Source organism: Peromyscus leucopus, chromosome 14 (assembly GCF_004664715.2).
Source record: "Peromyscus leucopus breed LL Stock chromosome 14, UCI_PerLeu_2.1, whole genome shotgun sequence".
Taxonomy (NCBI): Eukaryota; Metazoa; Chordata; class Mammalia; order Rodentia; family Cricetidae; genus Peromyscus; species Peromyscus leucopus.
The window spans coordinates 5,962,874-5,982,234 of record NC_051075.1 but is presented as its reverse complement, the minus strand read 5'-3'; the positions used below and the strand labels follow the sequence as shown (position 1 = coordinate 5,982,234).

General features: G+C 39.0%; 1 protein-coding gene across 3 annotated transcripts in view; it reads right to left on the bottom strand.

Moving 5' to 3' along the window:
• Nucleotides 1-205: 205 nt before the first annotated feature.
• Crppa (CDP-L-ribitol pyrophosphorylase A) overlaps nucleotides 206-19,361 on the bottom strand; it is a 281,669-nt gene continuing 262,513 nt past the window's right edge. For all 3 annotated transcript variants that reach the window (XM_028878415.2, XM_028878413.2, XM_028878416.2), the window contains one exon: nucleotides 206-1,070. In XM_028878415.2, the coding sequence (XP_028734248.1) occupies nucleotides 966-1,070 (105 nt within the window). In that variant the 3' untranslated portion in view covers nucleotides 206-965. The remainder of the gene's footprint in view (nucleotides 1,071-19,361) is intronic.

The window sequence follows — 19,361 nt, the reverse complement described above, 5'->3', positions numbered from 1 at the left end:
CCTTCATAAAGCTCTCCAGACTTTTCTGAAACAAACAGAAAAAGCAGAAACTCTTTAAAATAATGTCAAATAACATCTCATAATCCAAAGAAAACATTCAATTAAAAATGATAGGGCTGGGTGGTGGTGACGCACGCCTTTAATCCCAGCACTTGGGAGGTAGAGCCAGGTGGGTCTTTGTGAATTCGAGGCCAGCCTGGTCTACAGAGTGAGATCCAGGACAGTCATCAAAACTACACGGAGAAGCCCTGTCTTGAACCCCCTCCCCCCAAAAAAATAGAAGAGTGGACAGGAATTCCAGGCTCTTCAGAGACTGAGAGCAACAGGAGGGAAAGGTGAAAAAACTGGAGACAACCCAGTTCTTGTTTATACCCAACATTTCCAAGCCTTTTCTTTTTCTTTTGTGATATTGCTCCATTCATACTCAGCAAGTACTTTCTCACTGAGTCAATTCCCCAGCTTCCCTTTTCTTTATAAGATGTGATGAATTCTAAAACAAGGCAAAAAGATATAATATCACATAGTGAGAAGACAATTTTAGAGTTCTGGATAATTCTGAAGCATTTTCATTGTCTCCATCAAAATGGCACCAATCTGTTAAGTTACATAGAGTTAAGATAATAGCTAAGCTGTCTAAAGTTTCATCTCCTGAAGGGATAGCTCACTTGATCATTGAAATTGGACTCCCTGGAGGAGTGAGCAGGTTCCTTACATAAGGGCAGTATTTTTCATTTATCTATCCTTTTATGGTTGAAGCCATTTATGTTTGACACACATAATTTCATGGACATGAACACTAACCCATCTTGACAACCTAAACATTACATCCTATAAGTGGCAAGATGGAGAAAACAACTAAACATCTCTCCCACACATGAGAGAGAGACAGTGAGGTGGGGAGACAGGCACGAGGTGGAGTCTGGGGAAGTGTCCTTGGCAGCTCATTGATGACTGGTCTGTGTTCTTCATGCCACCAGGAGCTGACCAGCGAGTGCAGGACTTCTTTCTTTAACTAGGGCAGCTATGATGGAAGCACCTTGCTGTAAACTCTCTTGTAGTTTCTGCTCATCCTGGAAATAGAAGACAAAACAATAATATACAAATCAAAAGCAGAACACACAAATTTCAAAAACTATGATTAACACACTTAAAAACAAAATAAATTAATGTGATGTTTGCTTGAGAAAATGAAAGCAAAGGATGAGAGAAATGAACCAAATGTCTGGCGTAGACAAGAATAATTTTTGATAGTCAAACATGATGACTAGTCTCATAGACATGTACCAGTGCTATAAGCCAGGTCACGAGACAGCAAATAAAGCCAAATTCCCATGCTAAAAAGTAAAGGAAAACACATTGACTTCATCAGCAGTTTATGTTCTCTCTATAGCTGCGAGAACATTAATTCTAGTGCTACAGAGACAGCCCAGCGGTGAAGAGAAGAGAACACACTGCTCATTCACAGAGTTCCCTTCCCAGGACCCACACCAGGCAGCCATAAACTCCTGTAGCTCCAACAGGAGGTCTGCTGCACTCTTCTAACATCCATGGGCATTGCACACACACACACATCCCCACAGAGATCAGCACCTCTACATGTCCTCAGAAAATAAAGACATTTTCAATGCTGCACGCCAATGTTTGCATTTACAGGCATACACTTTTAAAGCACAGTTGGTGGACTTGAATAAGCAACAGTTTGTACTCAGTGCTACCATTCACTCTCTGCTTTGTAACAGCATACCCTCTCCTCCAATCACAGTCACTACATGGCGCTCACTGTTTGTCCTGTTACCCTGTTCACTTGCACAGCACTGCAAGATTATTTGGGGGGGGGGTGAAACTCTATTCTCTTGCAAAACAATAAAAATCTAAAAAGTATTTGCCAATAGAGCATCTACTCTTTTTTAGTTTTGTTTATGCCAATAGCAGGGCAAAGGTAAAAATTCAGCTGAAAAGGGGAACATGTGGATTCCCATGAAAACACTGGAGGAAAGAATATCAATTGTTAAAAAGATCCATTTGAGGATGATAGATATGGCAACTTGACTACATCTGAAATTAACCAAGACCCAAATGGCTGGGTACACCTGAGAGGGATTTTTTTTTCTTAATTAAATCATTGGAAATTAGAAGACCCATGCCTAATCCAGATCTTTGAGGTGGGAAGATCTGCTTTTAATAAGAGCCACACTTTTCTGCTGGCAGCTTATATAAAGGACACAGAGAAAGGAAACTCTGTCTCTCTCTCTCTCTCTGTCTCTCTCTCTCTCTCTCTCTCTCTCTCTCTCTCTCTCCCTCCCTCCCTCTCTCTGTCTCTCTGTCTCTCTCTGTCTCCATCTCTCTCTCTGTCTCTCTGTCTCTGTCTCTCTGTCTCTCTCTGTCTCTCTGTCTCTCTGTCTCTCTCTCTCTCTCTCTCTCTCTCTCTCTCTCTCTCTCTCTCCTTGCTTGCTTGCTTGCTTGCCAACTTCTTTGGGATTCTAGTATATACTGAAGAGCAGCTGATATATCCAGCCTCATCCTGCAGACTGAACAACTACTGGATTCTTCTTGGACCTTCATTTGGTAGACAGTCATTGTTGGACTAGCTGGACCACAGTCTGTGTGTGTATATATATATTATCTTAATTCTATATGTTCTGTTCCTCTAGACAACCCTGACAATCCAACAGATTTATGGCAATTCTTTCTTCGTTGTGCTTTGCTGTATTTTAAAAGATTTAATCACAAATTTACTTTAGGTTTCTCAGAAGCAAAACAAATTATATTAAATTTTCAAGATGATTTACATTTAAATTGAATTTGCATCATGTAAAATCAATAATCTAGAATTTTATCTGAATTTTCAGAGAATATTTATGTCTACATATAATCTTCAATATTTTTTACAAAAAAAATATTTTGTTTGGAAAATCCAGCCTTATTTAAGAGACAGCCAAAAGAACATTAATAATTCAGCAATGTTGGTTTTCAATTGACCTAAGTCAACAGAATGTGAAGCAATATATTGTGGCAGTCAAGCTAAAAGTGACCACGTTTGTCCTTAGTTTTACTCAGTGCATAACAATTACTCAATGACATACCGAAGCTTAACTGTCAGATTTTGAAAGTGTAAGGAATAACAACAAGGGAACCACACAAAATGACTATTTTTAATGTTCTATATCCTTAAACTGCAATACTGAGCACCAGAATTTACCATGAGTTTTACCTAGGAAATTTTGCTCATTTACTTTTCTACCACCTACAATTTCAAGATTGAGTTGAAATATAGTATACTTGTACAAAAGTTGTGTGCATGCACATGCACACACAAGTTCTAATAACCCTTACCTTTTTCCTCATCCAAATTATATTTTATTTTTGAAATTTAAAATTGTTATATTTCTTCCCTCCCTTAACCCCTCCATAGGCTCCTTCACTCCCTCTCAAATTAACAGTATCTTTTTAATTATTATTGATACACATGTATATGCATATATACATATATGTGTGCATAAATATATAAATGCAACCTGCTGAGCCTGTTTATTGTTACTTGTATGTATGTGATTTCAGGACTGACCACTTATTTTTGGATAGTCAATTAGGAAGTACCAAGAAATACTAATTCTGCCTCTCTTTGCAGTCCTTTGCCTATAGCTGTTTGTCTAGGGTTTGGGACCCTATGAGATTTCCCCCTTACACATTAGCATGTCCATTGGTGATGTCAAGCTTCAGGTCTTATTTAGGCAGCCACAGTGTTGAAGCATCATGGATGTAGCTTTCCTGTCATTTCTAGAGGAATCAATCTCACTAGGGCATACTCTCTGTTCCTGTGGCTCTTACATTATTTCTGACCCTCTTCAGTGATGCTCCCTAAACCTGAGGTATAGGGGTTGTGCTATAAATATATCAGGTGCTCTCTGGTTTTGATCTGTTGTGACTTTCTATAATGGTTTCTGCTTGCTGCAAAGAGGAGCTTCTTTGATGATTGGTGAGAGCTACAGCATAAGGATAAGTGGTCAGAAGACAGTTAGGAATCATACTGGTTGAGTACAGTGGCAGCAGTAAGTTCTCTTCTTAGAGCCATGATAACACTGGCCATGAGTAGGTGGCTAGGTTTCCATTACCAGGTATGATTTCCCTCATGTCCAGGGAGGCTTAAGTCCAATTGGACAGCTAATTGGTGCCAAGACATAAGAGCTACGATTGCACCTTTAATGAATATTTTTCTGCACTGGATGTGGTTGTTTGTGGTTTATTGTTGTGGATTATAGGCATCATAGCTGATTACTTCTCTTGGTAGCTTGCATAGCACCTTCCAGTAATTTGAAGACCAACTCTCAGCTCAGATCCAGCTCGAGTCTTCCAAATCCTTTGTCCAAAGTGCAAGTTGTTCTCAACAACAGAAACTTACCCTCAGCTTCTGGGAGGTAACCAGTGAGAAAAGCAGCATCCTATATTGTTTAAGGAGTCTCTTGGACTGCCTAATCAACAAAGCAAAAGGAGGTTTCTCATACCTGGTACTGGAATTTCTGTCATGTAGTCCATGACTCTTGGGGGAATCATTATCTCCCCAAGTGGCACACATCATTGAAAAATTATGTATGTATACACACACTTTGTCTTCGTTATTTTGCTCTTGCTTTGACAAAACACTACAACTAAAATGGCTTATAAAAGAAAGTGCTTCAATTAGCTTACAGTTTGCTAGGGTTATAGTTCATGGTGGCAGCAACTGCTGAGAGTTCACATCCCGATCCACAGTAGCAAGTAGATGGAGAGACACTGGAAATGATGTAAGTCTTTTAATACCTCAAAGCCTATCATCAAGGACACACCTCTTCCAACAAGGCCACACCTCTTAATCCTTCCCAAACAGTTTCACCAACTAAGGATCAAGTATTAAAATATATGAACCTATGGGGGGCATTCTCCTTCAAACCACCACATACTTACATGTAATTTTAAATAAATATAAAACAATATGATTCCCTATGGCTTTTTCAACCCCCCTTAGTGTGATTTATCTTTCCTCCATTGCTCTTCTTCTGTATTGGTCTCCATCCCCCATGCCCAATTAAGCCTCACCCACTTTCCTTCCTATCACTTGTACACTGCTCTTTGTAGAACTTGCCCTAAAAAAATTATCTTTTTAACAGATAAGGCAATATTCTAATTTTATTCCACAGCAATTAAGTTTTGTGTGTAGAAGCCTACAGGTTACTTTGGTCTTATCCCATGTGTGTGATTTGTTGTCTGTTGATGAACTGATTGTCTCGTGTCCATCATATCTTTCACCTTCTGCCCAGAAGTAAGTCTTGGGGCAGAGATCCTTATGAGACTTCTAAGCCTCTAGTGAGCTTTTTGAAAATATTTGATTCTTTAATGTCACCACAGCAATTCCCCCTCAACTCCTGGCAGCTCTTTTTTCCTTTCTCCAGTTCCATCCTGACATTTACAACAGGAAAAGCTCCCGTTCCAAAATTAATTTGCACAGAAGTGGCATTCGGAAAGCACAACAGTGGCTGAGATCATAAGAGCTGTGTCTTCATCACTCTTTTCTTACTCGCTGTGCCTTTTAATTCTGACAAAAGGAAATTTTTGGAGAAACTATTTCCAGAGTACTTAAAGTAGAAGATCTCTTTAAAAAGTGGATTCAAACTGTTAACTCTCATCACTGTAAGTATGCAGATGTCAACACTTGAAGACGTGTAATTATGTTTATGTTAGGCTGTGGGAATAAAACATGTAGGTTTTTAGAGCTAAGTTTCAAAGAATAGCAGGAAAGGCTATGATGTCATTGTTCTCCCAATCTTTACAGAAAACACAAAAGGAAATTTTTGAGATATTCATTCTCCATACACACCACTCCTAAGGAATGCAATGAATTTTGCTGAGAACCATAAAGTTAAAATATATGAATATATATTTAGGCTTCAGATGTCTCAGGAGATTTAAAAATCTCCAGAAAAGTAAACATTGTATTGTCTAGGCAAATTCCAAATCCAAACCCAACAGTGAACTCAGCTTCCTGGAGCTACAAAACTACTCATAAATTCAGGTTGCTTATACTTTGCTATTAACACCCTTCACTTTTATCAATCTTGTTTTGGTAAATGCATAACATTAATTCTTATGTTCCTAAATCCTTCAAATACCTTAAACAAACACAACTGTTAACACCATATCTGTACATATGTTTGGCTATATCTATTAATTCCAAACACAAAGCAAAAAATATCAATAGTAGATTTTATAAACCTTTAATCGTCTTGTTACATTAATTAATATCATCAATAATATCAAATCAGAATTACTTGGTTCTGTTTTTACATGTATTTTGCAGATATGGGGAGAGGTCTAGTGGTGACACACTGTCATCTAGTGGACATAGGCTTAAGTGTTCAGGGCAGGTCATAGTAATCACCCTTTGACAGGTTAGAGAAAAAGGAAAATGGCCCTTTCTAAAAGAGAAGCATTTAAAGTGGTCATATTCTTATTATTACCTGATTTGGTTTATTTAATATATTATTGAAAAGGTTATTGTTCATTATTCAGAACAAAGAAAGAGAGTGAGAGAGAGAGGGAGAGAGAGAGAGAGAGAGAGAGATTCTTCTTTCTCCTATGGGGAAAAAGAAAACCTATCTCTGCAAAGTCTAAGTAATAAATATTATGGAAACTACATTTGGGGTCACTGATAATCAGCCACCATACATAGCTTCTGTCCCCCTTATTTTCTGCCTAATGCAGGTCAATTGATGCTCAGTAAGCATTTGTGAGGTGGGATAATGATTAAAAATGGGATACCCAGGGTTATTAACTATAAAACACAAAGGAACGCTCTAGGAGGCACCACCAGTTCTTTGCTGAATAGGAAGAAGAAGGAAGTGATAACAAAGGCGCTGACTAAAATTGGGGAAATGTGGAGAGGGAAACCCCAGATGTCCGGCCAGAAGAAAAAGCAGTTAATTGCTGTGTCAATTGCTTACAGAGCTGGAACTTGTCACACAATTCTGCCTCATTTTCTTATAACATCACTCATAGTATCAATTTTATAACACAATAAATCTGAAAAGGCGATCTCTCATGCATTGTACTCTTTGACTAGCAAACTATTGTGAACCTCTACAACTCACTCAACAGTGACCCAGGCCACTCATTTTCCACTCTGACATTCTCTCCCGACAGACTCCAAGCTCAGTCTGTCTGCACAGCGTCAGGTGTGCCCACAGTGCTCTAATGTGTCGCATCCTCTTGGTTTTGCCTGTAGCTACATGAAAGCCCACCAGGAACTGGTTACATTTCACTGAGACTTACTCTCATCAGCATTTCATACTCTCATTCCAGAGTACCCACAATCAACCTGATGCAAACTTCTGACGTTCTCACTTACTGATATTATTTATAAATGACATCATAAAAGAATTTGGAATCCACTTTTGTGGTTGTGCCTCTTTCTCCAGGAAATGGCTTCCTAATAACTGTCTTTCTAATACACATCAATTTTCAAAGACTCAGCTATGACAGCTTCCTTCAAAAAGTACTTTATATATCAGCAATTTGTTTCTATAGTTTCACTCAAAATGTCTTACTAGTATTTTTATAGTTATCATATTTACAAGTTTTCCTTCTTAGTTAAGTCATAAGGTGCTAAGGGAGAAGTTTCCCAAGTTGTATTCTACACTTCACATGCTATATTCATTGTACTCACTCTATATGTTCATGTACATATCTGTAGGTAATTTGATCACCCAATTCTCAAAAGGTCAGGTTTTACAGAAGACTAAGACAACTATGATACATTGGAATTTTTAATTAATATATGTCATGTTTGAAATAACCAATAAGTCATGTGCAACTTTTGACAAAGTGACATGCCATTATCATGCACCAAATTCATGCTTGCAACCCATGCAATGGTGTTACAAGGGGGAAAATTATGAGAAAAGTTTCTTGTTTTAATCCAGTTTGCAGTTCTGAGTTAGACAGCATTCACAGTTTCCTGAAGCCTGCAGGCCACAGGCTGAATACATCCACTACTGTATTTCATTCAGCAGCTGGAAAACATGTAAAAAACAAAGAATTGGTGCTACATTTCCCCTCTTATGAAACAACAGTGGTCTGAGAATCATGCATAATGAACAACAATGAGGATCTACTCTTCTGCACTATATTAAATGCCAAGGATCCACCACATGAGAAGCACCATTTCACATAAGGTAGGTGCACAAGCAGGAAATCCACACATTAGGTACTGGTTGGCAAATAACATGAAAAGAAACTTAGCAAAAGGGGGCTGGAGAGACAGTTTAGTGTTTAAAAGCATTTGCTCCTTCACAGAGGACCTGGGTTCAATTCCCAGCACCCATGTGTCGTCTCACAACCATCTGTCACTCAAGTTTCATGGGATGTGACACTTTCTGTTCTCAGGCACCAAGCCCACATGTGATACACAAACTTACACAAAGGCAAAGTACTCATACCAAAAAACAGAAATTAAAAAAATCACCCAATGACACCAAAGATTATCTATGTTCAGATGATGCCTTTGATTCAAAGATAAAATGATGAATGGTCAAAGAAATAGATTTTTAAAGCTTTTTTTCATATATAGATGGCAGCAGGGGAACAGGTAAATTTCTTTTTTACTTATGTGTATGTGTGCGAGCCTGCATGAGTACACGTGTATACTTACGTGTGTGCCATGTGTGTGCAGAAGCTTGGGGAGGCTAGAAGAGGGTGAGAGATCCCCTGGAACTGTAGTAACTGAAGGTTGTGAGCTGCCATGTGCATGCCGGGAACTCACACCTCCGTCCTCTGCACGCTTAATTGCTGAGCCATCTCTCCAGCCAAGCAGTAACAACTTCTACTGAGGCAGAAATTATAATTATTTGTGTAGCATGAATCTTAAAAGGTCTTATCAATAAAGACAAACCTGGAGCCAGGTATTGGGGTGAACGCTGGAAGATCAGAGAAGCAGAACAAGCCACAGCTACCCTCACCTCGCCAATTCCTCAGCTGATCTCGTTTCCTCAAACTGGAAGCCTCTGTGACCTCATCCGAATGGATCTCAGTTGAACTGTTGATCAAAAGCCTAAAAGCTTAACCAGCTCTAGTTCCTGGTCCTCATGCCTTATATACCTTTCTGCTTTCTGCCATCACTTCCTGGGATTAAAGGTGTATGTCACCATGCCTGGCTGTTTCCAGTGTGGCTTTGAACTCAGAAATCCCAATGGATCTCTGCCTCCAGAATGCTGGGATTAAAGGTGTGTGCCACCATTTTCTGGCCTCTATGTCTATGTAGCAGCTGTTCTGTTCTCTGACCCCAGATAAGTTTATTAAGGTGCACAGTATATTGAGGAACACAATATCACTACAAGACTGTTCTCATAGAAGAGCTTCAAATGTGTATTTCTAAATTTCACAAGAGAACTAAGAGAAAGCAGTATAATTCTAACACACACTCTTAATAGGAACAATTGCGTGTGATTTTTGTTAACAGTTTTTGAATATTTACAAAATTAAAAAAAACCCTCTAGTTGAGAACTGCTATAATCTCAAGTGTTCAACAGGAGGAAAGTAAATGCCAGGTTTTCTCTAAAAATATGTTTACCATTGTTTTAAAAAAATCAATATCCTTCCAAGAAAAAAAAAAGAAAGAAAGAAAGAAAGAAAGCAGTGAGCTGCAGCCTGCAAAAAGAATTCTAGTCTAGTTTGGTATGTTCTGTCAGGCTCAGCCTGAAAACTAACCCAGCCAAGTCCCTTCCTCCATGGGAGCAGAAGCAACTGTTCCCAAGGTCAGGGCTGGCACACATGTTTCTTCCTGATCTGTTTCCAATCAAGAGGATGCAAAATAAATTGAGCACACAAGAATAGTTCCTCAGGTGGAAAGAACTCCGTGCATCGCCAGGTCACACATCTTCACTAAAATGATGCTTTGGAATGGAACAAGGAAACTTGGTAGATACATATTTTCATTCTCAAGGATATAAAGAAGATGCTTTAGCCAAAGACACAAAGAGATCCAATGTCAGTAAAAATGTCTCCAAGACAGAAAATAAATGTATGTTGAATTAAAAACCGATTAGATGCAATATCCTGCCTAATTTTGTTATAGGAAACTGGCTTACATAAAACAGGCATGAAAACATCTGTATCTTAGAAAAGTAAAGGGAAATAAAGAAAGTAGTGACAGGAAAGTGATGGTATTAGCTCCAGATATGTAAAAGAAGCTAAGAAAAAAGACAACAGATAATGAAATCATTATAAAGGTAAAAAAAAAAAAATGTGAGTTGGATTAAGTTCAGGATCTGCTAAAGATCCCATTTGGCAAGATCCAAAATCAGCAAAAGAACACTAAGGAGAAGTTTCATGCAGATGATGCTTTCACACTTAAGACATAAAAATGCAGCTACTTCCAGGAAAGAGCATAGTGTGCTCTTAACCCACAAAAGAATACAGGTATGAAACAGGAGGCTCGGAGGGAAAGATTATTCCTGAAGACTTAGAGTTGTTAACGAAGACGGAGGAGTCACTGTGCTGTCCCAGTGAACTCAGAAGGCATCCCAGCTAAGTGAGCCTTAGCTACAGAAGACAAGAACTAAAAATCCCTTCATCAGCATGAAGTAAGTTCAGAGGAGAACAGAAAGAAAATCCTTTCATCCATTCGATGATTCAGAAACCCACACAATCTGTTTATGGAGATGTGGTTAGATATGGGTGAGAATTTTCTGTTGTTTGGTTTTGTTTTGTTCATATGGATTATGTAGTCAGATAAATAGGTAAATGTATACATGTGTTCATAATTACAAGGTATAAAGCAAACACTAGGACAGTTGAGCATCAAAATGAATTTACATTAGAATTTCCAGATGCAAAATAAAAACTTAAATTCTACAATATATTTAAATAAGTCCTAAAATAGGCAAACAGTCTCAAACATGAATGTGACTGGAACATCTCAAACACTACAGATTTGAAGCAGTATCGACATACTCAAGACTCTATCGAATTTAAGCAAAAAAGGCTCAGAAACAGATCAAATAAGAAATTAAATAGAGCAGAAGTGAAAATTATTAAAACTAAAGAAAGAGTTGAGGAAATTATGCAAAAAAAGTAAGAGAAAGCAACAAAACAGAGACTAAGAGGGGCGGTAAGGGGCGCAGAATACGTAACGCATGTCTAACAGACCTGTACACAGGAGGAAAGGAAACAATGGAGAGTGATGTATAAAGGTTTATTGCTGAAATTATTCTTAGTCTACAGATACAGCAACACATGAATTCAACCATAAATGAAACCCAAAGAATCTTGGGGTAGCTGAGAGGAAAATAAACAATCATACAGATAAATATTGGGGAACCCCGGGCACTAACTCTACAGAGAGCTTGCAGTTCACTGGGCAGACCCACCAGCAACGGTGCCATCGGCCATTTTTGTCACTTCAACAACAGTGCCAAGAATCAAACAACAGTTTATTCCAAGTGACAAAACAAAATCAAACTAGTCTTCTCCCTAAGCTACCAAACTAGCTATAAATGCTACTTTTGAAAAGTTACAATCGCTGCCAAATGAGCGAAATACATTTCTTACACTGCAGAGTCACCCAGGCACATGGGAACAAATCTCAGAGTAGAAGCCTAGGAGGCAGGAAGAAATGGAAAGTGAGAAATAACTTTAAAATAAATGCATACATCTAAAACACCAAGCATGTTCTAGGAAACAATTAAAATAACAGCTAAATTTATAAGATAATTTTAAAAAATTACAATGTTGGTAAGAAATATGTTCATTGGGAGATGAACACTCAAATAAAATGAGTTAAAAATGAGTGAAATGAAAGCAGGCTAATTAAAATATTAAACAATCATACAAATATGGAAGTAAATCTCAAAATGTCTGGAAGCAGGATGAGAAACTTCTAAATTGGAAGAAAATAAAGGGGCAAGGAACAATTGAGGCTTGCAGGGGGCTAAGGCCAGTGCAATGCTCTCAGTCTTTTCTCCAGAAAACCGTGAGAAGATCAAATGAACCTCTCCCCCACTCGGCATACAACATGATGACAGGAAAATCCCAAACTTCAAAATGACTTAGTTAGAGGAAAAAGAAAACGTTCTTTAAAAAGTTCTCATGCCCCATCCTCTCATAAACCTTGGCAGCAATTAGGAGAAGGCTGAAAATACATGGACAGAGGAAAGCTGAAGGGATAAGGTGGATCCAAAGTCAGTAGCAGGAAAAAAAACCCAACATAAGTGTGAAAATACAGACACGTGACATGTGTGAGGCCATCACCTGTGGGAGAGGAGTAAGCACGGCTCAGATTGGCTGCCTTTCTCTGGGACAAAAGTACACACAGGGAGGGACAGGGAATCTTTGATACCCAGTGATGAAGGGAACAAGAAGTCAGATCCACAAAGCCAGGATCTAGAAGTACAGTGAGAACCAAGCAACTGGAAAACACAAAACTCCTGCCTCTAAATTCACCCAAGAAAGCCACTGGGCTTTGCTACTGTAACAGAAGAGGGCAGCATTGATTTAGGTAATCCAGGCAAACCCACAGGAAGAGGAGAGAATGGAGTCACCTAAATTGTCACACAAGAGGGAATACTTGACCAACTCCATTCATGGATCATCCTCCACCCCAGAAATTAACGATGAAGTGGAAGAGTGTAGATGATACTGTAATCTGGGGAGCACTTTCACGTAACTCCCACTGCCAACACACCATGTCACTTCCACACACTCCACTTAGAACAATTAGAATATGGGAAAACTCCAAAACGGGTTTGTAAAGACAGCAACTGAGCCAACGTGTGCTATAAGTAAGTAAATTGAAGGAAGCCACAAATAAAATAGCCAATTCGGAGAACAGTATTTTGATTCCGTACTCTATGAGAGAGACAAAGCTATTCTGCCGTGGTTATTAAACTTGCTCCTCCAGAGGCATGGGTAAGCAGTCCTGCAGTACAGTCCTGTGTATTCTACAGAGAAATGATAAAAAGATACATTGGAGAAAAAAGTTATGTATAAGAAAGGAAGCCTAGGAAGGCTTCTCCCATTGCTTGAGGCTGAAATGTCAAAGGACCCACTCTGCGTGGTCAGGTTAGATGTGAGTGGATCCACTCTGTGTGGTCAGGTTAGATGTGAGTGGATCCACTCTGCGTGGTCAGGTTAGATGTGAGTGGATCCACTCTGTGTGGTCAGGTTAGATGTGAGTGGATCCGTTCTGTTTACACAGGTTAGATGTGAGTAAATCCATTTTGTTTAGACAGTTTTATACTAATACAAACACACACACATAAAAGCAGACATGAATGGATGTGCTCCATGTATAGAGGTATACATAATTTCCAATTTCTTCCCACCTAAAGGGACTGCAAACGACGACACAGTGGGGTGGTGAGCACCCCTGTTTGCCCTGATCATGGTCTCTTAAAAACCATTCTCTAAAGCAGAAAGCTGGATCTCCTTGGGAAGCTGCTGGCTCTCCAGGGGAATGGGAAAAAGAACAAGAGCCTCTGGAGTGTCGAAAGGAGGTACTCAACAGTGTTGACAAGCAAGACAACAGGAAGGCAACAGGACATGCTCCCAATAACTGAAACTGGGGTGATCTGAGCAACAAAAGCTTGAAACTTTAGAGCACAATAAAAAAGTAAAGTAAAATAAACCAAAGACCCCTATTAGTCCACTCAGAAAGCAGAAGGGAGAGGAAAGAATGAGAAGAGAACGGGATGTGTAGGCAAACAATGGCATAGAAGAGAGCTCTTCCTCATTGCAGAACCCCACTTAACACCAGAATGGAGTGGAAACAGAATCCCACCATTTGATAAGCAATACTATATATGTTTCCATTAAGAATTACTGATGTATATTAAAATTGGTGTGCAAAGTATGATTGAAAATTGGGATACTTATACAGTCTCAAGAAATCTCCTGAAAAAATAATTGCATATTCCAAAAGACAAAATAAAATTTTAGTAGAGATACGTACCACATTAATCTACTGATCTAAGTTGGTATTAATAATGAGCTCTTCATATGATACACTGAGGTGGACAAAATATACTATACTATTTTTGTGGAAAATACATGTCCTGAGCTCACTCATGAGAAAACAGTACAGAAACTGCCCTTCTTCTGTTGCTATAGTAAAAATTCTGACCAAACCAATCTGGGGGAAGAAAAGGCTAATTTAGTTTATACGTCATCACAGTCCACTGTCAAGGGAAGCCAGGGGAAGAGCTCAAACAGGAAGCTGAGACCATGCAGGAATGCTGCTTATTGGATCCTTTTTCCTAGCTTGCTCGGCTACCTTTTTCTATATAGCCCAGACCCATGTGCTCAGCAGTGGCCATGCCCACAGTGGACTGGGCTCTTTATTAATTAGCAATCAAGAAAATGCAAAACTAATGGAACTAAATTCCTCAATTAAGAGTTCATCTTCCCAGTTTATGTCACATGAGAAAAAAATCTAACCAGCATATAAACCTAGTTGGCAACATTACAAAAAATAATTATGTGACATTCATCAAAGTACAGGCTGAGGCAGGGAGAGAGAGTGTAAGGGGTAAGAGTACCTTGCTATGTAAGTAAGAGAACCCCAGGCTCAAGCCCTGGAAGTAGCATACAAGTGAGGCACGGACATATGCATTGCACTGAGTCCAGACAGAACTGGCTGTGTGTATGAAGGAATCAAAGGCGGGGAAGGAAGTTGGGAAGAGAACAGTCGGGGCCTGTGTTCAGCAGCCTCGCTCCAGGTTCAGTGAGATACCCTATCTCAAGAGAACACAGCAGGCAGGGATAGAGCAGTGCACTGGGCATTCTCCTCCGGCCTCCGGCCTCCATGCTCCCAACACACACACACACACACATCAGTAGTGAATACACAGACAAATAAAGATTTCAAAGTGCATGCTCCTAGAAGGCCAAAGATATACCTTCAAATTAAAGGAGTCGACAAGACAAAATGCAACATTGGTTCCAGAACAAGAAAAAGAAGAAAGCTATTTGAAGGTTAGATAATGGAGTTACATTAATGTTAATTTCCAAGTTTACATAATCTGATGATGTAAGATATTCTGTCTCAAAGCAGACATGAGTGCCTTGTACTGTTCTTAAATTCTTTTGGTAAGATTGAAACATTTTCAATATAAAAAGTTAAAAATGACAAAAATATTAAAAACTGAAATCAGTTACCAGTTAAGAAAAAGCAAGGCAAGCCGGGCAGTGGTGGCGCACGCCTTTAATCCCAGCACTCGGGAGGCAGAGCCAGGCGGATCTCTGTGAGTTCGAGGCCAGCCTGAGCTACCAAGTGAGTTCCAGGAAAGGCGCAAAGCTACACAGAGAAACCCTGTCTCGAAAAAAAAAAAAAAAAGAAAAAAAGAAAAAGCAAGGCAAAAACAAATGACCAGGTGAATAAAATAAATCAAATGTTTTTTCTAAATGGACAAAGCTGACAGATAGAAACACAACATTTGTCAAGTAGGATGAAAAATGGAAAGCCACAGTTGAAACCAAAGGGCACGGGGCTAGACTTCACGGGACTAGAAGACATTCAAAGACCAGCCACTCTTCCAAAGAAAGCTTGGGTCTCTACAGTCACGAAAAGACTTCAGAGCAGACAGCATATCATAGATGTGCATGTGTCTGTGTGTGTACATGTGTGAGTCACCAATCATAGGATTTGCATGCATACAACAACCTAGTCTATTTTGGACTAACCTGGTGGGCTAGGAAGACATCCATGAAAAGACAAAGTAGAAAGTGTGTATGTGAGTCTGAACATGGAAGTGTCATCTGCAAATGAAACACTGGGAACCAAAGAATGGGAAAAGTCCCCAAGATTCACACTGGCCAGTGAGCTTGAATCACCCTAGAAGTGGGGTTAGCATGGAGTTCAAGAGAGAAACTAAATATATAGGAAGAAATGCAAGGAATTACATACTGTGATACTTGGGACGTTTCAAAAGTCACAAATAAAAAGGTAACTTGGTGGCCTGTGCTTACACGGTAACAAAGACTTGGACTGATCAAACGACTTCTCTTTGAAGTCTTTGCTCCTCACATGCCTCATCCAGTTTTAGCCAATATCTCCTGCCTTATCAGCCACTGCCTCTGATTCAATTCCTTAGCTTCCCCCTCCTCTAGAGAATAGCTGGCCACCCTACCCTGTTTCTAGTAAGAATTTTTATCAAAATTGCTTAACAAAAGCCCCTCCTTTAGTGTTTTTAGTTTGTTTTCTGTTTCTGTTATTGTTTTGTTGTTTAGCATAGTCTCACCCTGTAGCTTCGGCTGGCCTGCAACTCACTATTGAGGGTGACACCTCAATCTCCTGAGAACCCACCTGCCTCAGCCCCATGAGTGCTAGATTTATAGCCATGAACCCAGGTTGTAGGTAATCTTACATACAATCACATCATTGTATATTACAGATAGCAGAGTTTGAATTAAAAAACAGTAGAGAAACCACAGATGGCTAGAATAAACTTCCTTTTGTTTGTACAGTCTCAGAAGACAGAGGGAACACTATGATGCCACTGTCTCCTCATCTGCACTTCCGTCCACTGCCTTCCCATGCTGCACACTTCTGGGGTGTATCAAGCTCCGGCCAGTTACTCCACCGTGGAGACCTGCTACTGCCATGGTCCCTGGGTACAGCTTTTCACACCTCAACAAGTGCTGGGATCATTTTTCTTTAGTATTACAGAAAAGATCAGTTCATAGAGATAAAGATGGACAGTTTAACAGGAGATAAAGCAAAGCAGCCAATAATTCCACAAAGACAGGATTTTTAAACACATATCAAAACCTTGGTGTGTGAAAAGGAAATGAAAATTATACTTTTTCATTTTCCACAGACAAGCCAATCTATTTTAGGTCATTAATGGTTTTAAATTAATATAAAGTCAAATGTGACTATAAAACACAAACTACCACCAGTAAAACAGGATTATATAACTCAAAGTCACATGGAAAAGGGTAGCAGAAATATAACAAACTCTACAAGGTAAATTCCATTATTTGAACACTCATCCCAAAGGAAGGAAAACAGCTTTTTCCAAAGCTATATTACTAATTGATGAAAACCAGAGATTCCAAACCAGAGGCCAAATCTATAGAGCTTCCCCATTCAACAAAGGTACCAGAGATGACAGTCTTATCAATGACCAAATCTATAGAGTTTCACCATTAAATAACAGCATCAGAGACAGTCTTATCAAGGAAAGGATGATTCTAAATGACTTAAGATTAGATATTTCTCCTCCCCATGATATTCTGTCTGGATATTTTACCCATGGTGACCTTGAAGTCACAATCTTCCTGTTGACTTCTGGGATTATAGGTGTGAACCCGGGCGGGTAGCTTCATAATTGTGTGTATGTGTGTGTGTGTGTACATATATAAAATAATATCAAATATAACTGCTCTTTTTTTAAGCAGCAGCATCAGAAAATTCACTATGTGGTATATCACATATTCACAGCTCCAAAACCATTCTTCACAATTTACAAAGCTTAGTTATGTTTTATGGTATGAATACAAACTAGTGAGAGAACTAAATTCCCATGGTCAATAATAAATCCCCAATTGGACAGCTGAAATACTCATGAGTCAAGGATTTGTAACTTCTAGACAAAAGCTAAAAGTACATATGTTTTACAAAATGATAAAGAAATAAAAAGAAAAGGGAGTCTGTAAAACAGATGTAGTGGACCTAAAGCAAATATTTACTGAGTCAGAATGTCATTTTCTGTTACAGTCATGTGGTCATGCGTATACATTACAAAGGTAGGCAGGAAGTCTTGTCAATGTCAGAAACTGTCAGGCCACAAGGTGATAAGCCATGGGGGACAACAGATACCAGAGCCCAGAAAACAGAGCAAAGGCAAAAATAAAACTTTAAACCAAAACATGCATTGATTTGACGGTCACGGTTGTGGGGTTTGGCAGGCTCCCTGGCAGGATCTGTTTTATATTGAGAAATAACGAACGTCTGCTTTCTCTGCCGACATGTTTGCAGTGAGGTGTAGGACACAGGAAAGACGAAGCAGCATTTAATTGTTGCTCCAGCATTAGAATAAGCTGAAAAAGATCTGGGCAGAACGCAGAGAGCAGCACATTAGAACTCTCTTGTGGCGCCCTGGAAACCCTACAAAGGAAATGCTAACATGTTTTCCATTCTCTCAGCCGAAAGCATAATTCTCCAGTTTCCTGGATATACTAATTTCATAAAGAATAATTTAAGTGTTATATAGAACACACACAATCAAAAGGAAAAGACGGGCTGCAAAATCTTTCTTCCTTTTAATTGTTTATTCATTCTGATTGGGATTGGAAGGCCTTTAAAAAACCAATAAATGCCTGACGGCTATAAATAATTAAAATCTAGCAGAGCAATAATAATTACAAGAAAGAAAGTGTCCATCATGATTATACACATTTCCGATGAAAAGAATGAGAGAGACTACCACATACTGAACAGTCCATTATGAAAGCAAAAACAGATAGTAATCGTTGTAGGAATGTACTGAAAACAGCAGCCATCTCAAGGTCAGCAGTAAGAGTTTCTAGAATTTCTTGCAGCAGTCTTATAGAGGTATATTCTTGCTACAAGATGAACTGTTTATTTCCAGGACTTAAAACAATGAAAACAAAGCTTGTGCTGGGGTCTATCCTGCTCAGGTCCTGATGTTTGGAGAGCTAGGAAATCATAAAAAGTCATCGCACGTAAGGAACAAACTATTCAGAACAGCAGTGAAGCCTACATGGAGCTTACCCCATTTTTTAAAAACTGGCATGCGTTAATTTTTAACTAGTGTATGTCAACAAAACAACTGGTTTTAAAAGAAATTTTCATGGCTGCACAGGCTGTCCTCTGACCATAATCACCTCCATTACTACCTCTATAACTCTTCCTCCCTAACTTCCTTTCTGTTCCACAACTGTCTCGAATGTTCTGGTCCCTCCTCTCCCTGGATCCCATGAAGTTTAGAGCCTGCTTATTTCACTTAACATCATGATCTCTGGTTACTTCCTTTGCTGCAAAGGACATGATTTCATTCTTACTGATAACTGAATAAAATGCTGTTCTGAGTATATACCACACTTTCCCTGTTCAGTCTGGCATTTGTGCGGATACATTACATATTTTAAAAATAGATTTTTTTAAGTTTAGAAAAAGGGTGAGGTGACTTATCTAATTCTTATGGGAGGAAGGTCAGAGCTTGTGTTGCATGCCCTGCGTATAGAGCACTGGGGAAATACCCTCATACATAATAATTTTCAATGTGAGGTAACAATTTCTTATCACTTCCCTAGCATATACTACCTTTATCAAATTATATGAGATATAAAAGGAATAAAGTTCATAGTTTTTA